General features: G+C 53.3%; 1 protein-coding gene across 6 annotated transcripts in view; it reads right to left on the reverse strand.

Annotated features, from left to right (window-relative positions):
• BRD4 (bromodomain containing 4) overlaps nucleotides 1–22,745 on the reverse strand; it is a 77,619-nt gene that overhangs the window by 19,174 nt on the left and 35,700 nt on the right. For 4 of the 6 annotated variants that reach the window (XM_033134321.1, XM_033134325.1, XM_033134322.1 and 1 more), the window contains exons 2-8: nucleotides 12,862–13,180; nucleotides 11,362–11,433; nucleotides 9,072–9,209; nucleotides 7,628–7,763; nucleotides 5,972–6,261; nucleotides 4,969–5,331; nucleotides 4,076–4,204 (exon numbers count right to left, since the gene is read on the reverse strand). In XM_033134321.1, coding sequence (XP_032990212.1) covers nucleotides 4,076–4,204; nucleotides 4,969–5,331; nucleotides 5,972–6,261; nucleotides 7,628–7,763; nucleotides 9,072–9,209; nucleotides 11,362–11,433; nucleotides 12,862–13,146 — 1,413 coding nt within the window. In that variant the 5' untranslated portion in view covers nucleotides 13,147–13,180. Of the gene's footprint in view, nucleotides 1–4,075; nucleotides 4,205–4,968; nucleotides 5,332–5,971; nucleotides 6,262–7,627; nucleotides 7,764–9,071; nucleotides 9,210–11,361; nucleotides 11,434–12,861; nucleotides 13,181–22,745 lie in introns of those variants that run through there. The other 2 variants (XM_033134324.1, XM_033134326.1) reach the window with 2 other exon arrangements.

A 22,745-nucleotide genomic window follows, 5' to 3' on the forward strand; every position in this document is an offset into this window, starting at 1 on the left:
CCCTCAGGAGGCTCGGAGACTTCCAACTCTAAGATCCAGGAATCTAATGGGGCTGTGGGGTCATGGAGCTCAGAGGTAGGAGCCCCACCCGGGCACCTGGGAGTCCTGTTTTGTGCCATCTCACCAGCCAACTGGCAGGGCCCTCCCTACCCTGAGAGCTCCATCATGGTAAATCTAGTGACAACCGAGGACAGCAGTGGAAGGAAGACGGCTGGCTTCCCAGCAGGATTTGGGGACTTGCTTTAAGCCTTAAGTTAGTCACCACGGCATCTCACAGTACGGAAGGGGCTTTAAGAGGGCAGTGTGGCCCAAGAAGGCCATGGGGTTGAGCTCCAAGGCTGCTGTTTCAAAGTGGAGCACACGTGACAGATGCAGCCCTGGAAGCCTGCTGACGTCTCTGGAAACACGACTTCCGCTCTCCCCTGCCCTGGGCAGCAGGGCAGCATCCCACACAATGTGGGATCCCCTCCACTCGGCCTCCTGAGGCAGCTCCTCCTTCCAGCAAGGAACTTTTCTGGACCCTGCTGTCTTGAGTGGTTTTGTGATTAAGCATGAGAAGGGCAACACCTTTCTAAATTATTCAGAGAGAAACCCCGGAGCAGGGTGAAGGGCTATGGAAAAGAGAGGAGGGAGGGAGGGGGCTTCACACCAGGGCAGAGGCCTTGGTGGGGAATCAGACCTCCCCTGCCCATGATGCCCTGGATGTGTGGGCAGGCTTGGGTCCCTGAGTGATCCACACAACCATGTGCAAGAGCCAGGACTTCTCCCAAGAAACAGGGCATGTTAGAGAAATGTGTCTGAGAAGGTGTCAGGGCGTCAGAACCCCACAAAGGGAGGAGGGTGGCAAGAAGAGCCCAGCACCCAGTGCCGCTGGGCAGTGACCCTTTACCAAGTGGGAGCTGCCTTGTGCCACCTGTTTGTTGGCCCAGCTTCCCCATCAGCTGCCAGGCAGCACTACCCTTGCCGCAAGGACGTTCCTGTTTTTCCCCCCGGGGTGGGGGGTGGTTCTAAGGGAACGGGGGATGGCACTTACCCTGGCTCATCCCAAAGTAGATCCAGCTCCCCCGCCTGGCATGCTGTCATCTGTACCCCGCCCCAAGAGTCTGGGCCACATACACTGTGACTCTTTGCATCAGCAAACCACACTGGTTTCAGAGCAAGTACCTTCTCTCGCTTGAATGGTGACCAGGTCACTTACTCTGGGCCTACGTCAGACTCACGGGGGAAACACATCCCACACCTCTTTAAGTGAAACACAGGTGTTTACATGCTGGGAAGACCAAGTGCCCAAAGACTTCCCAGGTGAACCGACCCAAAGCCCGTGCAGCTGGAGACCCTCGGGGAGAAGTATGGCCCGTCGGCCCCTTCTCAGCCATGCCTGGATATTGCTGTGGGGTTTGGCCACACTCAGGGTGTAGAGGCTGGAAAGAGGAAGGCAGCGGGAGGTCCACTAGGTGCCAGGGTGGCAGCAGTGAGCGGGAGACCTTCAGACACCTCCACCCCCTAAAAGATTCCCGCCTCTGGGATCTAATGCAGATCTCAACATACTTTCCAGCTTAATTTTTCCCTTACAGTAGAAACAACTGCATATCACTTTGAATTTGCACTTCTTTTTGACATAAAACTGGTAATCCACATGGGTACTAAACTTCCTAAATTATTCCTCACTTCACAATAGAGCAGAGGGCAGTACCACCAGCAGCTGTGGTTCCAAGCCACCCTCAGGCTCCTGAGGAAATTCTGAGCCCAGAGGTTTATGACCAGGGCTGCCAGGCAGTGGGACGTGGGTTTCCTAAAGGCCCAGAATTTAGAGGCTGGAAGAGGAAAACAAAGTGGATCCTTTTCCGTGTCACACTTCCTGGGGAAAGCCCAATCCCTGGGCATAGCCCAAGAGACTGTCATAGCCCAGAGGTCCCCATACCTCTGAACAGAGGCAAATCAGGGCTGGGGCTTTGTTTACCTCCGTCTCCATTGGGGAATCCAGCCAACTAAACCATGCTGACCCGGGACAGCTTTGAGAGAAGGTAGAAAAATAAAGCCAAAATGTCATAAACTGCCAACTGCCTTCCAGATGAGAAGTCCACCACCTGTCATGTCAATTCCCCCACCCCCCTCGTTGCATGTTACTTTCAGTAACATGGTGAGCCCCTTTGCCGCAGGCAACGCAGGCTGGGGGCAGTAGCAGTCCTGCACTGGCCCACATGGGTACTGTCCCCTCCTGAAGTGGACCCTCCCTGAGGGCAAGGACCTCATGCAGTCCAGCATGGTACTTGGGGTCCATGTTTAGAAAGTGGCTGCTGTGTGGCAAGCTATCAGTGATCTTGCTACGGGTAAACTCCATGTTTAGGCATGGTCACTCCACTCCCAGAAGGAGAAAAACGCAAATAAAACCAACACTTAAAACAGGCACAAAAATTAGGAGGACAGAAAGCTAGAAAATGAAAGAATGTTTTCTTTCTTCTTTTTAAATAAAGTTGCTCAAAACAGCAACCTTTGGTGCTGGCAGAGAACTTGCTCTGGTTTAGTTGTCTGCATCAGAGCAAATAAAGGGTGTGGGTACCAACCTGGGCAAAAGCTACTTCAGTCCTGGGGGGTGGAGGTGTCGGGTCTGTCTAAGGTGCTGTGCTGAGGACACCACTGCCACCTGGTGGCCACATGTGAAAATTGCAGTGAAATGAGCTCCTTCAAGGATGGGAAATGCAAAAGTCAACAGGCAGCTTGACTCTCTGTGAAGAGAGCCAACAGACAGCCCCAAATGAAGGGAGCACCCCCCTTCCAAAAAAAAAACCACAACAAAACAAAAACCACTAAGAGGAAACAAAACTAAAACAAACAGTAGAAATGAAAAACCTTCAAGTCTGAGTTTGCCTTTAAGTGACAGCCAGGCCCATCCACACTAGTAAGGTTTTTTTCTACCCCAAGTTCAGGACACATCCTCTGAACGCAAGGCAGCCCCTGAGCAGGACAGGGGCCAGTGAAAGACCAGGAGAGACAGAGCCTTGGCTCCAGGAGGAGGTAGGAGATACTATGGTGGTAAGTGTGGGACAACATGCAGAGCTACTAGAGCCAGGAGCCAGGGCTCAGGTGACCTGACTCGAGTGGATCCACAAGTCGCCAAAGGCTTTTTGTAAGTCCTGACTTCTGCCCTGAAAGTATTTCATAAATGGCTGGAGAAGCCAGGCGTGAAGTCCTCCCGCCTAGCCACCAGGTGGGGGTTGGACTTGGGATGTGCAGGCTAACCGGAGTTCCAGCCAGACTGCCTGCACCTTCTGATGGCAAGGAATTGGTATGTTTTATATATTTAAAATATATATATGTATATATGTAATTTAAAAGATTAAAAAAAAGGCAGAGTATAACAGTACTAAATATTGGCTTTATTCTGCATAATTTTTAACTCCTGATCTTTCTAGGCAAAGATAACTGTTGATATTGGGTATATGTATTTTCCTTTAAAAAAAAGAATGTGGAGTTAATTCACACATTTATGCTGTAATTTTGCCCCTCCCTTCCCCCCATGTGACCTCTATAGTGTGTACCACCCGGTTCCACTTGAAAAGGCCATGGATCCCATCTGATAGGGAATCATGGCCCCAAGATAGAACATCTAGATGCAGCTACCCTGCAGGTGGAAGGCTTCAGGGCTCTGGTGAAGAAATGCCCACAGTCGAGCAGTTACTTTAGCTCACAACTGTGACAAAGTGTCTACCTGGCAAGAGTGTCCCCCGCCGACTTGAGACAGGTCTGTTTTGGAGAAGAGATTGGGCCATGCACAGCACACGCGCTCTTCCGGCCAAGGGCAACAGAATGCAGGTGGGGGGGAGGGGGCTTTCAGTGGGACACCCCAAAACAAAATGCCCAAGACCAAAACCAACCCCCCTGCTCTAATTGTAACAAAACAATCCCAATGTGAAATGTCTGAGTTATCCTCCTGAGTCTACTCTTCCAAAGCAACGTGGCACTACGCCAAAGCAAATGACAGATACACAATCTGCCAAGGCCTAGAGGCCTGGCCTGCCCAGGAGCCCAGCCTGCTCGGTCGCAGGCCATCACACCCCGTTTCCCAGAGCCTCACCTGGAGCTTGCGGGCCATGGCCACCACCTCATGGTCGGGAGGGTTGTACTTGTAGCAGTTGGAGAACATCAACCGGACATCAGCACCAAATTCCTGAGCATCGCGGTACTCACGAGCCTCCAGTTTCGACTGGAAAAACAAGACAGGCTGTGTCTGCCTGTGCCAGCAGGGGGCGGCAACAGGAAGGACTCCCTGCAGGAGCAAGCTGGTGTTCTCAGGGGCTTGGGCTTTAACCCAGACCCTAGTGCTCAGCATCAGGTGGACAAGGAGGCATTCCACAGCAAGTCTCAGGGCTGGGGACTGCCCTGCTAGGATGCAAACCCACCCATGGGGTCACTGTGCCTGGCTAAGGGGCAAGTGGACACAGAATCCACAGAGGCAGAGCTTACGCCAGATATGGAAAGAGGCCGGGCCCAGTTCTGACCAGGTGTACACTTGTCTTGGTGAAACAGGGCAGGACACTGGTCAAAAGGAACACAGCACTATCCTCTGCTGTGCCCGTCCCATTTTTGGGCAGGCTTACTCCACTCCCAGGAGAAAAATGCAAAAAAGCTTAAAATAAACAAAAACAAAAGGCCTCAGAATACCAGTGAAAATGCCAGCACTTGCGTGTCTCCTCCGAGAGAAGACGTGAAGTCCCTCCCCATGAGAGAGAGCCTGGCCAAGTTACCTGGAGCACCTAACCTGTGCAAGGTCCTGTGGGCACTGGGACCCAAGGCCAAGAAGAGCTCATCCCCAGATGCAGGGAGGGCAGCACTGCTGTCTGGGACCAAAATCACCATTGGCTGGGAGCATGTCCTGCAGAGCTCCCAGCAGGGGGCGCTGGGCCCCTTTGGGCTGGGGAGTCTAGAGCGGGGGCTGGGGCACAGTTCTCAGGAGCCTCCCTGGCCCACCTTGATTGTGCTCATGTCCATGGGGTGCTTGATGATGTCACAGTAGTCGTGCAGGCCCAGCGCCTCCACATCCACAGGCTTGTAGAAGGGCCAGGCGTAGGCGGCGTGCTTCTTGGCGAACATCTCCTTGAGGATGCCGCTGCAGCACTTGAGTTGCTCTGAGACCTTGCTGCTCTTGTCTGGCGCCGGGTGCTGTTGCGAGTCAGGCGCATCCTTCTTGGGGGGCTTCACAGGCCGGCTGCTCTCCCGCCGGGGGCCCAGCTTGGTGGTCTTGGGCTCTGGGGGCAGCGAGGGTGGCTCGTGAATGGGGTCGATGGTGGTGGGGGTGGTGGTATCCGCTTTCCTCTTAACACCCTTCTTTGTCTGCCAAGAGTACACGTGACAGTATGGTCAGGGGTGCGGCTGGCACAGTGGGCCCTTGGGGTCACTCCTGAGGCCAGGTCCTTCCCAGGGTCCCAACTCTCCAGGGAAAGGGAGGCCCTGTCCCACTACTCTGCTCCGCAGTTGGGACAAGCCCCTGCCAAGGGTAGGAGAATGTGTGCCACTGAGTACAGGAGCTGCTCACCAGAGGCTTACGAAACCTCCTGAAGCAGCTTCCTACTCTATGCCAGGGGCCCCCCAGAGCAAGGCCTGACACTTGGCCACTGCGGGAAGCACGTTTCAGAGGCTATTTAGCCAGCCTCTGCCAACATGCATGGTCTAAATCAGAAATGGGAGGGACCAGTAAGCCCCAGGAAGAGTGACTCCATTATGGGGTCTTTGGGTCAACAGCAGGGCATTAGCTTCTGGGATGTACTGACTCAAACACAGCGAGATCCCCGAGACACCCACAAGCGCCCCGGGAACCAGACAGGCTTTTTGCATGAAGCACTGGCAAGGACGGGTAGGTGACTGTCTCCTGCAAACCTTGCTGCTGTGGCCGGGGGGTGTGTGCGCACCAGGTGGCAAGAGCTCACCAGTGGTCAGGCTGGGCCACACACACACATGCAGGCATGGCACTCACCTTCACAGGCTGGGGGGTGGCCGCAATGATGGGCGGGTGGCTCTGCACGGGCTGGGGGGCTGGCGTGGGTGGGGGTGGTGGCTGGGGGGGCACCGGTGGGGGCGTCTGCAGTGGTTGGGGAGGCACCACTGTCACGACGGAGGTCTGGACGATGAGGTCTGGGGTGACGGCGGGGAAGGGGTGAGGTGTGGTCTGCACAGGTGGTGGGTTCTGCTGAGAGGTCTGGGTCTGCGGAGGAGTTGATGCTTGCGTTGTGTTTGGTACCGTCGAGACGCCAGGTTTTGCTGTCCCTACCAATCAGCAAAGGGACACGTGGTTAGATGGCGAGCCTGACACATACAGGCTGACCTTGTGGGGACACTGCCATGTGTGGCAAGCACACATTTTCGTGGACATGGAACACAGTGTCACTGTAACTATCTGCCTCAGAGACAGAATTGCTTGAACACCCCGGACCTTGGCCAAGTCTGCCCAACTGCCCCGGGGCTCTGACAGCAGCGGCACACAGCATGCCGCACTGCCCGGGGGGTGCTGGCTGGAAGTCCCCAGCTGGGCACATAGACCCCTCATGAGCATGAAGGCCCAGGCCGAAGAACAAGAAGTACACGCCCAGAGCCAGCACGAGGTCTGTGGCCGGAGGAGGGGGGAAATGTTTCTCGGAGCTTCGGGCAGTGCCGTCCTCATTCCCAAAAGCACCGCCTCTGAGCAAGCATTCCTGACAGGGGCCCGGCATCAGTAGCTATGGCCAAGGCTTCTGGAAACCGGCAAACCCCATCTCCCTGAGCCACGTGGGAGGCCGGCTGGCTGATGCCTCCCTGCAGCTGTGCAGAGGCGCCCGGACATTCAAGACCCCACGTCTGCCCCACATGCAGACCAAACCCCTGAGCCCAGGCAGGGGAGCGGGGTCCTTGGCTGAGCACCTCTCAGCAGGTTCTGTGGAGACCAGCTCTCCTTGGTCAGCCCTCAGCACTGCAGGGCAGCTGACTCCTTATGCTCCTGTGAAGCCATCGCTTCTGAGCAGGGTGGGAAGTCAGGTGAAAGCTGGCTCCTAAGAGAAGCACACATCTCACAGCACAGCCACCTTGCCAGTGCCGCCATTCTGCAGCACAGCCGTGGATGGCAAGATGCAGAAGGCGGGAGTGGGTGCTGACATAGACGAGGCAGGCTCGACTTCAGAAGACTTGGCACCAAAAAGCCGGCATGGCTCCAACACAAGCACATTAAGATCATTCAGATAACAAGCCTCGAGGTTCTAGGAGAGGGGTATTAGTTAAAATTGCCTTTGGTCAGGTTGCCTTCTCTCTAAAATGGAAAAGCAGAGACTATCTATGGCACTGGCGGAGTGAAGAATTCAAATAACTTAAAAACGCTTCGAAAAGCTTACACTTTCTTCTTAACTGGTTTATCAAAAAAAGGGAGGGCTGTTATTTCTACTTTGGGAGAGTCTCACATGGTCATGGGACCCTCTGGGGCAGATCCACCACTGAACCTGGCCCCGCTGTATCCAACTAGCAACATGGCAGCCAGTGTGTAATGCAGCCATCTTGCCACCACTCTTAGTCCTCCACTGGGGGTGCAGAAGGGCAAAGGCGGGGGAGAAATAAAGCCATTTCCTCCCTCTTTCAGTGTGAGATAAACAGTGCTGGGGTCCCCTACCTGCTTCTTTCCTCCCACGTCCTCTTCCTTTCGCCTGGACTATCATGATCTCCGTTTCTTCTGTGGGCAGTTCATTGATTTTTTGCAAGAAGAGCTTCTCCAGAGCTTCTGCCATTAAGACTATGTCATCTCCAGGCTGGAAGAGAAGACACGTGGGGCGAGGGTCAGAAAACCCTCTGACTTTTCTAGACAGAGCAAGAGCCACCCACCCACCCCTGGCCCAAAGTGTGAAGCATCATACTCAGGGTCCCTGAGCTGAACCCCAGAGGGCCACAGCACAGCCCCACCAGCAGGCATCACAGAGCTGCATGTGCCTGCAGGGGTGCTGAGGCAGCACCTCCCTCTCCAGCCTTTAAGCTCTGGCCTGAGAAACCATCTTCATGCCTTAAGCATCTAACCATGTGCCAATCACAGACAGGCACCCTCCCTTCCGTCAGGGCCTCATTTGACACAATTCAGCTTCACTAGATATCCTTGAATTACACAGGATCTCCTGCCATAGATACGTTAGCAGGACTCCACCATGTTCCCCAGCGCGTCCCCCATGGCAGCTCACGGGGTGAGGGGCAATGTCCAACTCACGCTGCCTTATGGGTCCCCACTGTCCCCTTATCTGTAACATGCTGTTCCCCACTCGGCTCAAAAATGAGAACCTTGTCTGTGCACATTTCACTTAAACGTAGTGGTGAGAACTGAGACTTTTAAAAATGTGGTAAACTTCAAGAAACTCACCTACCCATCTCTTCTGGGCAATTTTACCCACTACACCAGCAGAGGTCAAAAGCTGAGTTCTGTATAGGGTCTCCCTCCAGGGCCGTTCTATTTGAAAGGGTTGGTTTTAATCACATCTGTGGTCTGAACTGTAAATAAATGATCTGGCTTCATGGCATAGCCGAGCCGAAAGGTTTGGCTACGGGGTTAAGAAGTAATCTTCAGGTCTGTGTGTTAACAGCAAGCGACACTCGATGCCATGGCCCGAGGTGACAATAGTCATGTTCACAGTTCCAGATGTGGTGGGCCCCAACGCCCCCTCTCACATCAAGGGTTCTGAGTCCACCTTTGCACAACTCCAGTTTAGCAGCCTTCTTCCCGACAATTTACAGCATCCAAACGGGCATTTTAACGAGTTGTCTGTCACTGTCTTTCTCACACCTTCTCTACTAGACATGCTCCAGAACCAAACTCCCAAGGGCATCAGAAGCACATGCTTCAAGCTACCAAGGATGGTTTGGACATAAAACACGGCAGCACCCCTCTCCCAGCAAGAGAGACCAACAGTCACAGGCAAGACCACGGGTTTTACTACCCCTGCCTCTACCAGTCTCCTCTGCACGACTCCACTCCCACCCAGTCCAGCGCCCTGCCCCTGGGTTCTAGACATGCCTGCCTCTCCCTCCTCCTCCTCCCCTGCACAAGGGCAGCTGGACACCGCCATGTGTCTCACCTTATTGTAGATGTAACAATTTGTAAACATAGTGTTGAAGTCCTGGATACATTCCTGAGCATTCCAGTAATAGTTGTTTTCCAAGCGCTTCTTTATTGTTCCCATATCCATAGGTGTTTTAATGATCTTATAGTAATCCTGGAGAGCAGAGAGAGAGAGAGAGAGAGAGAGAGAGAGAGAGAGCAAAGGCCGACGTCACCTCTGTGGCCACATGGCTCTCGTAGATGGGCCTGCGGATCTCTTTCGAGAGCCCGAAGCTCTGCCACAGCGTCAGCGAGCAATCTCAAGGGAACCCCAGATAGAGCGGACCAGGGAAGGGTCCTCCAATACTGTGTGGAAAACATGCAAGTTTGCCAACTGCCCCGTCTGCGAATAGGTTGTCTTTACTAAGGTCTAGGTTTTTCTATTTTATTGATAATAATATATCCGTCCATTTTAAATAGTAGGGAGAACAGACAGCCTTTAAAAAGCAATTCTTTTCTAGTAAAACCACCTGTGGCAGGTTCTACTTTCTCCCCACCATCTGAAATTGTACTCATCCATAAAATGCAAACTACAGTACTCTTAACAACAAGGTTGCCGGTTCAATCCCCACATGGGCCACTGTGAGCTGCGCCCTCCACAACTAGATTGAAACAACTACGTGACTTGGAGCTGAAGGGTCCTGGAAAAACACACTTAAATAAAGTTAAAAATAAAGCAAAGCAAACTACAGAACCAGCAGTTGAGCCCACCCCCAACAACTAGGATGCCTTGCTTTCCGTCACACTGAAGAACCATGGAGCAGAATTCCACTTTCAGTCAAGTTCATCGGACTTCCACTTCTGTTACTTGCGCAGTCTACCACTATGGAACAACTAACAACCAACCAAGTTAATCAAGGAATCTGCACAGCTTTCACAAGCCTCAAGTGAAAGAAACAAAAACAAAACAACAGACCCACACCTCGGATCTTACTCTGTTACACAGAAGGAGCCAGATGGCCGGCGTAGATGTCCTAAAGCCCTTCGGATCAAACACCATCGCCACAACTTTTCCCTAAATCTGCAAAACTAAATAACCCGAGGTTTATTCTTAAAAAAAAATAAGCACAGGGGAGTGGGGGGACGGATTGGGCAGCACCTGGGCTTCCAGGTGGAAGGCTCACAGAGGGCTCAGCAGGCAGCCAGCCAGCCCCCAACCCCACAACTAGGCTTCCACGTCCAGGCAGCAGGCCCCTCTGGTAGCAAGTGCTGAGGTCCTGCCTAGGGACAGTGGTGTGCAGTACTGGAAAGGAGAGCTGGGGGTGTGAAGTTCTCAGTTGCTTGGACACCCGAAAGCAAGGAACGAAAGCCACTGGCTTCCATGGAAGGGCGGGCACAGATCCCAGCCCGAGGCACGCTGGCCAGGAGGCGCAAGGAGAGACTGGACTAGCCTTTCTACATTGTCTCAGGCTCTGACCACCTCTCCCCAGAGAACCAAGTCCAAATATAACTGCCTCACTGGAAATTTAGATTTTCTTTTATGGCCAAAGGTCTCAGAATGGTGTCAGTCGCTTTAAGTGGCCATGGTGTGTCAAGGGGCTCAAAGGCCAGCAGGACAGTGGCTGAAGATGGAGGGGGTGAGATGAAGACAAAAGGGAGGTGGCAGGGGAAGGGCCTGACAAGGGGGCAGTAGGGTCAGCGGCACGACAGTCTAACCACACACAGGTACTGAATCTGAAAGAGGCAGACATTCTAACGGACCGTCCAGCAGGGGCCAGGGGCCAAAATGTAGGTAAAGATCTGGAAGGCATCAGAAAACAAAAAAAGGAGCCCTATTTTTGGCTGGCCCTATTCACATGTCCTGTGGTGGGGGTGAGGGGTGGGGGTGGTCCCTGAGAAACGACACTGCTCCCACCCCGCCAGCCCCTTCCCCCGCCCCTGCTCCTCCTGATCCCCACCCTCCCTGAAGACACCGGATCAGGGCTGCCGCTGTTGATCAGTCTCTTTCCACCTCAGTCAGAGGTGCTGAGGGTGATGTCAAGTCACAGGGACAGGGGTTCACACTGTGCCCCTGGGGAGCCTCCACTTCAGAGAAGACCTCGGCCTCCCGAAACGCTCGGCCTAACAGACCTCCCTCCCCTGCGTCTGTCCCACTGGCTGGGAAGCTGCCTTCTGGAGATCTCGGGTCCCCCCACGCCCCTTTCTCCTTTGCCTCACCCTCTCAGCTCTGTGCGCCATTCTGCACAGACCAACCCCTCCTCCATTCTGGCCCTGTCGCACTTCCCTTCAAAGCCAAATTTCTCGAAATGATGGCTTCGCGTCCTCACCTTCTCATTCACACCGTCGAGAATCTGGTTTCTACTTCTGCGTCTCATCTTCCTAAGGTCACCAATGCCCTCCTGAAGGCCAACAGGAGGGTCAGGTCGGAATCCTCATCTTTGGCCTCCTGAGAGTCTCCACTATGGAGACACGGGAGACTGCGCTCTGATGGCAGGCTCCCGCCTCCCTCCCACGAGCTAAAAGCCAAGGGCCCTCCTGATTCCCGCCCCCGGCTGCGTCTCCCTGTTCTTTGCATTTGCTCTGGGAAGGTCACCCTCACCTGTGGGACTGCGCGTGACCAGCTCAGCCAGAGACCAGTGTAGCAACCTCTCCAAGGAGAGCCTCCCTCCAAGTGACAGGCTGGCTGCCCCTACTCCCTGCCACGGCCAGTGACGAGGGGCTTCTGAAACCCAGATGTGCCGGACCCTCTTTAGCCTCTACCCCCTTTCCTGAGCCGGTTCATGACCCCGACCTGCAGTGTCCCCTTCCTGCCTCTTCCTTCCCGAGTGCACATGACACACATTCAGCAGACACAGTACTGAACAGCTGTCACAGACACAGTGACCTTCTTCAAGCCAGGAGGGTCACACCGGTGCGTTCATCCTTCTTGAAACTGGGTGCCTGGCTGAGGCTCCTAGAGCCGTGCAGTTCTAGCACGCAAACCCCCACTTCAGCTGTCTAATTCCAATCCCTTGTCCAGGGGGTGGGGATGCAGGGGTGGGACTTGGCCAACAGCAGAGGGCAACTTAAGACAGTCAGTCCTTGGTGCTTTAAAGAAAAGAAAAAACATTTATCCCATTTATTCCCCAACGTTGTGTTAGGGATACAAGTTGAATTTCCAGAATCATTTGCTATGGCTGTGGGCAAACGGAAACCTCTCTAGAGAGAAAAGAGGCGCGGGGGTACAAAAGAACAAGAGCCAGTTCAGGACGGCCAGGATGGGGCGGGCAGGCGTGAGGGAGTGTGCAGAGGCAGCCGGGCAAAGCTGCACCCACCCCCGCTCCAGCCAGGCCGCCTCCAGAGCACGCTCCCTGGGAGGTAATCTACCACCTTTCCCGCGCCGCGCTCTGACCGACACCGGCGCCAGTGCCAGAGTGTGTTCTCGCAGCAAGCCAGCCCCCTCCCACCTGCGTCTACCTCTCCTAGACCAGCTGACCGCACCTGAGAAGGGGGGCAGGGGCAGAGCCCTAGTGCCCCCACTTCAGCTCCCCATGGAATGGAAGGAAAACTGTAAGTACTCCTTCACCCTTGTTTCAACCGCTCTCTGCACCATTATTTCCTGGGACCCCCCAGCTCTAAGAAGCCAGTGAGCACGTCCTCTGACCTCCCCCATCTCCTCACCAGGACTGCCCAAACCACTCAGTCCGGGCTCTGCAGGTCCTGGAGTCCAGAGCTGGGCCCCTGCTTTCACAGCTCAACGTGTGTCTCCCTGTCTGAGTCCGCTCCCCGCCCGGAGCAGCGCAGGAGACCTGCTCGACTTGGCCCTGGGCTCTGCCCAAACTACTCACAGGGAGGTTTAGCTTGACGGCATCCACAGGCTGCTGGAAAGGCCATGCAAACTGGTGTTTCCATAGTGTCTTGAGCACCACTTTGAGCAGATATTGCAGTTGGTTGGTCTGCCTCTTGGGCTTGTTTGGGTTTGAGGTCTCCGGGGGCGGGGGATTGGTGCTGGCTGCGTTGGCTTGCTGGGGTTGGGCCTGGGCCTGCGTTGTAGACATTTGGGTAGTTTCTAGTCCATCCCCCATTACGGGCAGATTTCTCAATCTTGTCCCAGGGCCGCTCTCCGCAGACATTCTACCGATCCCATCACATTCTTCACCGGGCACTCTACAAGGAAAGAGAAAAGCCACCGTCAGAGACCAGGCAGCACTGAGGCACCAACGTAATGACTTGCCCATCCCCCCTCCCGCCTCTGGCTGGGGCCTCCCAGGACTGAGCTCCTCTGGCAGACTGGTCAGGTCAGCCAAGGAGCCACTCCACGCACTGACGAAAAGGGCCCCAGGTCTATTCTCCTCAAGAACTCGTCACCCAGCAGCAGAAGGATGAGGTACCAGTGGCGAGAGACAGCATGGAAGCGAGACAAACAGGAGTATGGAGCTCATGGGGCAGGAGGGACAATGAGCTGCAAACCAGGTTCTCACAGAATCCGAAAGCTTTCAGCAGACCCTGCCTGTGTGTGAGAAAGGACGATCCGCAAGGTCCAAACATGTCATTTACATTTTATAGTTTGCACGTGTGGCTCACAAACCATAGACCCAAGTCAGTAGTTTGGCAGCCGGAGCCAGGCAGGGCAGAGCGGACGGTGGACCGCCCGCCCTGGAGGGCCCCCGTCCACGGCAGTGCTCCAGGCAGAGCCTCACGCTTACTCAGAACAGCTTCTGGCCACTTAATACATGTTTGCTAATTAAAGAAATCCCACAAGGAAACTGCTGATAACACAATAATGAATGCATACTCAACCTACTGTTTTATTAACTAGCTTTTCAAAGTTTACTTATAGAGGTACAGAGGATCCCCGTGACCTGAATGGGAGGAGGTGAGAACCCCGCTCAGTGCCTGTCTGAGCACCCTGTCCCGTGCACTCCTCTCGCCTACCAACCCCTGCTTCAGGCCACACCAAACTCTGCCAACAGCACCCTGAGAAGGGCAACCTTATGCACCTGTTCGGTTATTCCGAGGGTCAAGGGTACACTTTCTATTGCCAAACTGCCCTCCAGAAACACAAACCCACCCCTTCCGTGAGTGCTGAGAGTTCCCACACACTATTAATAAGAATAAACATCTGCTCAAACGTGTGCTGACCATTTGCATTTTTTTTGTGCACTATTTTTTTGACACTCTTCTACTGGCAAGAAAAAGCAATGATCCGCTTTAAACCCAGTGCCCAGAGTAAGACAGACTGTTGGCCAGGGGCTGCCTGCATCACAGGGGCATCTGCATAATAAACCCAGAAGTCAGTGGGGTGAGAGTACCTCTCTGGCTGAGGAAGTCTGGCAAGAGCTTAGGAAAAAGGTCCGATTTTAGGACCACAGGACTCTGGCTGGCGGAAGGGACAAGGCGGGGACAGGGCAAGCTGGCTGGCTCTGTTCATGGCCTTCTTTCTTGAACATTCTTAGCACATGCCAGGCACTCTAGCTGCTGATGAATTACTTTATAATTCAGTCCAAATGTAATTTAAACCAAGGTTCCCACATAGGTTTTTATAAATGCAGTTCTGGCAAATCATCAAATCTTAAAAGCACCGGGGGAGAGCGTGCTACGTAAAAGCAACTGAGTGGTGAGTCTGTCATGTGTGGGGGTGGGGGGGAGCTGTGCAGAGCTGGGCCTCCCGGGGCAGGCAGGCTGACTGTCCCACATGTGGGTCCTGGCCACACGTCCCCAACACTGCAGTCCTGGTTGCAGGAAGAGCCCGAGGGCTGACAAAACCGACACAGCCAGACAGACAGCTTTCCTTCCATGGCGCTCTGGCCAACCAGAGGGACAGCCGTCAACTGGCTAGAGAACAAGAAGAGAGCATGGCGCTCCAAGGAGGAGGTTGCCACTGGGAGGGGACCTGTGTGGAAGCATCCAAGGCCACTGTGCGCAAGACCTGGAATCTTCCAGATTCAGTCTGAGACCTGAATCCATGTTTGCTTCAAGAGGAAGTACTGTTGTTTTTTTTAATCCTTTTTCACCAAATAGATATGAGAGATTAAGAGTGCTTTTTGCCTATTCAGAGATAATATGCCAATCACTTAAAAAAATTCTGAATAATTCACTAACCCTTTAGTGCACAGACGAGGACAACACCGAGGAGAGAAACACACCTGTGCCACCTGCATGGAGACACCCAGGACGCAGGAGGGAGGACAGACCACAGCACATGACTCAGGTGTCTCGAGGTGGTCTTGCAACCTACGCTGAACTGAAGTATTTAATGAGGTCCAACTGCGTCTAAGACACCAGGTGAGAATTTACAGTCACGCCTTCCCAGGGGACTCCAGAGCCTCAAATGGCTCCTGTGGTGACCTCTACGATAGGTGTACTCTACCTGAACACCCACCAGGCAGAACACTCACAGGAAGGGGGGTGAAGGAGGGCTTTCCGGGTGCCAAGCTGCTTCCTGGTACCTCTTGCACACGTGGTGCGAGAGATGGGGAAGGGGCACCCAGAGCTGGCGGGAGAATGTGATGGCGATTAGAGCTGGAGACCAGCTGGACAGCAGCCCATGGGCAGCATCCCCAAGCTGAGCGCAGCATGCCGGGAGTGCAGGACCACAGAGGGCATTCCCCCGAGACACTTCATTTGACAGCGGGCCTGGTGGGACATGGCGATAACACAGCAAGCTCGCAGGAACACAGTGGACTCCAACAGTTTCCAAAAGCAGGTATGACTGAGGAGGCCTGCTCCAGGCCCTGAGGATACGAGGCACCTCCCGTCTCCCATCGGGGTACCTGTGGTATGAGTGTGGCCAGAGCTAATGGCCACTTGTGGTCCAGGAAAGCAGTGCCTGTGGCATGAATCAAGACCGGGCGTGGAGACAGAGGTACACGGGTGGGAGGGAGGCACGTGAGGTGCGCTTGACTGGGAGTGTGGCAAGGACAGGTGGGCCCTGAGCCTAGAGACTTGAGTAAAGGCGCCCCCATGAAAGCAGGAAGGAGGCCACCTATAAATCCAGGAAGGAGAAGCACCCCAAGGCTGGGGTAAGAGGTGGAATCATCAGAAAAGAGCTTGCTCAGAGAAGAGAGCACATGGAAGAGAAACCGGGCTCAGCTGAATCTAGCTGAGAACACACACTGGTGACCAAGGTGCAGGGGGGCATGATGGGTAGCCTGAGGAGGGGACAGGAGGCAGCACCCTGGCAGCTGCACTGGCCGTGCACGGAGCCCTGCAGACCGAAGGCGCACCTTCATCCTGAGGTGAGTGGCAAGGAGCAGAGAAGGGGATTTCTCCAAGTTCTCCGATTTAGTCGCTCAAGAGTGGGACCTCAACCTCAGAGAAGCAGGGTCTACAGCCATCTCAGCCATCTGCAGAGCGCCATGCCAGGGCTCAGGTTAGGCTGTGGGAGGGTTCCCCCACTACTACATTATCTGGACGGAACTTAACAATGTTGTTTTATTCTCATGGTATTTAATTTTACTGATATCCTTGCGCGGCTTCTGATTTCGTTTTCTTTCAAAATAAAGGGACTATAATAAAACAGTAAACTGATTTAAAATCATAAACACACAACCCACAGTTAAGGATACAAATATCAAGACAAGACGGGTGAAGGCGGAGTGGTGAGGGCAGCCCAGCCTCCAGGAGAGCCGTGGGGGAAGTGGGAGGGCTGTCCATGTGTAGAGGGCCTCTGGCGTGTGGCCTCACTCTGTGACTCTCTCTGGAGGGGAACCAAGCCAGTAGGCCAGGAGAACATGCAGGAAACTTCTGGAAAAGGGAGGACGGAGTGGTGTTCACAGGATGGCAGAGACTGACATGGGTAGGTAAGCAAATGGAGGTAATTATTTATTGGGCAACTACAGAAACTGGAGGTGGAGCCTATGAGACAGGAGACAGGTGCGTGAGGCGGACAACGTGCCAGTCAGCCAGGAAGCAGCCTTTAGTCCAATGGCTGCCAATGAGGCCGAGAGAGGTACAGGTCACGTCGAGTGTGTGTTCTGACAGAAGGGCAGCCTCACAGTTAGAGAAAGAAGTACGGCAGGGAAGTAGATGCCTGCAGTCAGCTGCGACAGGGTTTCCATACAGCAGGACCCATGTGCCCCAAAGGACCAAAGGGACAAACGGCCTTGTCATGAAGGGAGGCCTGGATGTGCTTGAGAAGCCAGCCCGGGAGGGTAGCATTAAGTAAGTTCAGGTTCCACCATTAGATTTCCCCTGGAAAGCAGCTCAGGAATCACACATCCCATCACATAACCAGTGATCGCTGGCGGGCAAGGGGTAGGGGCAGCCCCACTCTGGGTTCCGGGCTCAGGGCAGTGGAGTCCTGTCAGCCACAAGGACACCAAGTCCCAAGTCCCACTAGGAGGAAGCAGCCCTATACATTTTCCATTAAGCAATGACATTCAGGAAATCTCTAAGCCATGTCCCTAAGGCAAGATGCAGTCGTCAAGGTAACTGACTTCTGGAGCGCTGGGGCTGGGCTGTGTCTTCTCTCTCCAAATGGACTGTCTGTGAACCCAAGGGACAGAGGGCTCTGGCCGGAACCACTTTTCTTCACCTTAAAGCTAGGCTCAGATGGGCCGCTGAGGACAAAGGTTTTCTGTTCACAAAACGAACGGAGCTTTTTCTACAGAAAACCTGACCCTCTAACTCTGCCTTATCTCTGTGGCTTTAAACTACCACCTCCAGCGCAAAAGCCAAAACCTCATTCCATTTCTAGCCGGCTGGTTCACATTTGACTTATGGTAACATCTACATCTTCAAAACACATGAGATTGCTTCTGGCCTCACTCCCACTTTAAAGATGAAGAAACTGAGGCACAGAGAAGTAATTTACACAGGATGTGGAAAGATCAGGCCTAACCAGCCAGGGTGGCCCAGAATTTTACACAATTCCTACACAATTCCTGGGGAGTTTCAGTTGGTCTCTGAACCAAGGAAGTCCCCACTTGTGAGCTGAGTATGTACCCCCAGGAGGGTCCAATCTTAACTGGCCACCATCTTAACTAACATAAAAAACTCAAGCACAAGACCCACACACTTGTAACGTCTGAGGTCAGTTCCGTAAGGAAAGAAACTACTAAAGGTTTTCAGTTCAAACATGAAGGCATGATACGTGTTCGACAGATGAGATGGATTTGGGAGCCACAAGTACCTCGGAGTTTCTTTTAGGAGAATCTGAGGACAACCCATGACAGGTGACACCCATTGCTCCATGGCAGGGATCACCATGATACCCCCAGGACCCCTCAGGAGACCAGGCCCAGACACCCTACCCTGAACCTTGCAGCTTGGCTCTCCCATGACTGTGGGCAAGTAAAATCCTTGGGAAACTTGAAGAAGCCATTAATCTGGACTGCAGCAAACGTGAGGGAAACAGGCAAGAATGCAGTCTGCTGTGGGCCAAAGGAGAGGCGCACCGGCGCACCACCAATCAGGCCCAGGACGACTTTTCTGAGGCACAGACCCAACAGGCCACAGCCTTGGGTGCATTCTCCCCACAGCGGCTGCCCCTACAATCAACACTTCAAACAACACGGGGCCACGTGGATCCCTTCCTTGTCACCTTCAGGACTTTCACTGCCTGCACCTGGTGCTTCCCTGAGCTGTGTGTGGCTCTGAAGCTCGGCCATGGACACACATCTGGGAGCCCGAGGACAGAGCCATCTTTTACTTCACTCCCGTTCTCCCAGCATACAGCAGTGCTCAGTGAACGACGCAGGGATAGAAGGCACCCTACAGTGACCCCACATGACTGTCATCCTGGGGTGTCCAGCGCAATCTAAAAGCTCTGGAGGAGGAACGCAGCTCTCATTCTCACAGGGAAAATGGGGTAACTGGCCCGACCGTCACTTACTCAGTCAATGCATTCCGCCTGAGCTCCACTGCAGGTCTGGGGACTCCGCAGTCCACATGACATTGTTTGAGTGATTAAGCAATACCTGGGCAAGTCACGAAAAGGAGGAGGGCAGGGCTGCTCTGACCATGGACGGGGAGTGAGCACTCCTGAGGGTGAGGCAGAGGGACAAAGTGTGTGACAGGAGAAGGCACACCAATGAAGTAACACAGGCACAGGTCTGGAGACAGGAGAGACCAGTGCATGCAAGGAGTTGAAAGGAGGGCAGGTGGGATGGCACAGTGCAGGGGCCATGTTGTTCACTGGCCAAAGTAACTCTCCAGACAAGTCACTAAAAGAGCAGCTTATTCGGAAAAGAAGAAAACCCTTCCCCAGATGGCCTCTATATAAATGGATCCCTACCCCGAAAGTTTCAACAGGTAGTCAGGACTAGACAGTTAACAAAGGGCCCAGCTCTGCCCACAGTCCTCCCAGCTCCATGGTTAGTCATCTTAAGATGCCAGTTCACTTTCAGCAATTGATATGCTAAGGATGCCGTGGACCACAGAAGTTCGGGAATCTCTGGGTTAATGAGAATACAATTCTTTCCCTAAGTTTACAGACCTCCCAATTAAGCACTCCTGCTTTAAAGGATACTGTCTGCTATCATCCCAACTCATCTAAGCGATCTGAAAACATTTTAAGGCAGACTTTATGTAGTAGACAACACAACTGTAATGTTTTTCACATTTCAAAAGAAACTATTTTGTTTCCTGGCGATTAGGAGGAGAGAAAAAGACAGACATGGGCTAGGCTTGGTTCTGAGACTCTGAGGGCAAGCGAGAGAGGAAAAGAGAAAGGCCATTTGCACCTGCCCAGGAACCGGATGACTTCTGGAGATTCAGTACCAGTTCTGCCCATTGTGAGAGGTTGAGTAAACGCAGTGGGTGCGTTGTGACCAGTCACACTTTGTACGTGAAGTCCACCTGAAGTCTTGGTCTCCCACAGGCCCAATGAAGCCCAGCCTCACTGGGACCCTGCCTCAACTCTGTCGTGTCCATTCCCTCACCCTGAGCTAAAGTGACACAGCACGTAGACAGCAAGATGCCGGGGATGGCAGGGCAGGTTGGCTAGAAGCTTCCTACATTTTCCTGTGAAATGTGGTGACCACACTCAGCAAGCCATCACCACGTACATCTGTGCCAGGGCCTAGGACAGCTCACCCACAGGTACCCGCTGCTTCTCTGGCTGCTGCTAAGCACATGACCTGGATCCGTCTGCTTCATCCTCACAGCAACCCTACAAGGCAGGTGGTGACATCAACGTCCTCGTCGTCAGCTCTACAGCGACATGGAAACAGAGTGGGTGGTGGCCTGGTTGGCCGGAGATCACCTGAGCCCGTGTGGCTAAAGTGCTCTGCTCCACAGCTGCCTCTGCTCACCCAGCACAAGGGCGGAGGCCCAGGCGATCAGCAGTGCTGTGCCCAGCAGGTATGTAGTCTGGCCAATGGCACCCCACGTCAACATCCTGGCATTTATTAACCAGTGGGCCTCCCCTCGCTGCAGAATGCCACATGGCCCTTGAGCTGGGTCTCAAGTCAGATTTCCAGGCGTGCTATTTCCAAAGAATTTCACCCCGTAAACAAATCAGAGCCAAGGTACTCTTACAGCACCTGGCATGTGCTTGCAATGTGACTCAGTCCACGTCACAGGTGGAATTTGAAGCATGCTGCCCTGCTGACGCTGTGGAGAATGGGGTCAAGGGGAAGAGAGACCAAGTGGTTATTTATGTGTCCCAAGCAATAAGGGGTCCCGTGGGGCTGTGGCCTGAACCTGCTTCATGCCACGCAAAACGCCGGCTGATGCCAGGTGACCCCAGCCCCTCGTGGAATGACAAGTTCACAGATGCACACATCCTTCAGATCCTTCAGACAGAGAAAGCCAAAACCCCACCCCCACCACTGCAAGGCTCTCCTATAAAGAACCATTTGGGGGAAGGGCACGAGTCTACTCAGGGACAAAGAGAAGGGGATAGGGGGCCCTGAGCTAAGGAAAAATCTGGCAATTTCACAACAGCAGTCAATTTGCAGCAAATATTATACTGTCCTAAGAACATCTTTCTTGGAATGTTGATGACAGAAAATGAATACCAGAAGGTGCGCTCCTTCCTGTTCCTAGAGCAGAAGCTCCTTCCTTTTCATAGCCATGGCCCGCTTCCCTGTGCGATCTGTGTCAGTCGAGAAGCACATATAGGATTCTTTTCCATCTGACTGGCTCAGGCAGCTGGTGAGAACAGTGCTCGTGTCATCAGCCAGATTTGCGCTGTCTGGAGCCTTGCCAGCGGCTGCGAGCCGAGGCAGCTCTTAGAAGCCTTAATCCTGCTTTCCAAAGCCGGTACACGCCCTGACTCCCGCCTCTTGGACCTGCCAAGCAGGCCCCGTTACCTCAGACTCAGCTCTGTAGCTTGCCTTGTACCCGGTGCCCCAGGGATGAGCCAGCCTTCCTGCTAGGGGAGTACAGATGCACTCAGGTTCTCCGTCCCCCACTGAAGGAGACCAGGCCTATAAGGACCCTGCAGCCAGACGGACTAGGAGCCAAGCCCCAACCCATTAATCAGAATTCCAGTCCCTTCACTTTAGAAACCATCAGCAGGCCCATTACATTAGGGTCACTGAGAATTTTGTACCATCTTTTCCCTGTGAAAGCTGCCAGCAGCTGGAGGGATGAGCAGCTCAGGTACAGTAAAAGGTCCCATTGTTACATGCAAGTTACATCATGGTGCTGATGGATAAATCTGGGCGGATGGATTTGTTAATTTACCATGTTCCTGTGATCAGAACGCAGTAGAAACAAAACAAATTAAAACTTTGATGTGGACAAGATCCAAACTGCTGCGCTTAACCACATCCCAGCAGGGGCAGGCTCATCTTTCCCATAGAGGGCCAGAGAGTAAATGCCTGTCAGCTGTGTGACACCAGTCTGTTGCAAGGCTCCAGTCTGCTGTTGCTGTATCACGAAAGCAGCCCGACAATCCTTAGACAAACGAGTGTGGCTGCGTGCCAATAAAGCTCAGATTGGCCTGTGGTTTGCAACCTGTTCCATAGATTTCTAGACTTTGCGTCAAGGCGAGGGAAACGTATGTGACAACATAATGTGACGTTAGAAAGGCAGAATGCAAAATTATAGATGACATTAAAGATGTACAAGTGGGTGGATACATGGAACCATACAACGAAGTGAGATACAGTGGCAGATCTGTGAATGACTACGCCTATTTACACTGAAAAACCGACCGACCGACCAACATGTATGTAAAAACTGCCCGGCCTTCCTGCAATCCACCCCGTTTAACAAGTCCCCACTGACCTCTGCTGGTGTGGCCGCCGGAGGGCCTGCCTGCCTGCCTCTCTACCTGGGGAGCTGGCCCCCAGGCACTCCAAAGCAGCCTTGACCCGGCCAAGTCTCCTAATTGGAGGCTGGAATATTATGAGAGAAACATGATGCCATCAATTCCAACTCTGCATTCCCACTGACCTGGGTCTTGGGCTGTACCTTCCATAGGTAAGAGTGACATTTTCTTTGGGTTGCCACTTTTAAAGTTATTACTCCAGCTCCTTACCTATCTTCACTTTTACACCTTTTATCTTTGTTTTTCTAAAACAATTGGTACAGTGTACGTGGCCATGAGATTAACCTACACTATAATAAAAACTGCAATGTAATAGGACTGTTAATTCGTGCAGAAAAATCCTGCTTTGAGAGGTGGATTCCAAGGTAGCCACAGAGCCACGTCAGACTGCAGAGCTGAGGTGGGCAGGTAGGCTGGGTACTTCCTCCGCTTACATGAGGGTTTCCTAGTAGGAAGGCAACTACCGAAATGAGGAAAAAGTCTAAGAGTGAGAAATTAGAATTAATCAAA

The sequence above is a fragment of the Rhinolophus ferrumequinum genome, chromosome 18 (genome assembly GCF_004115265.2).
Source record: "Rhinolophus ferrumequinum isolate MPI-CBG mRhiFer1 chromosome 18, mRhiFer1_v1.p, whole genome shotgun sequence".
Taxonomy (NCBI): domain Eukaryota; kingdom Metazoa; phylum Chordata; class Mammalia; order Chiroptera; family Rhinolophidae; genus Rhinolophus; species Rhinolophus ferrumequinum.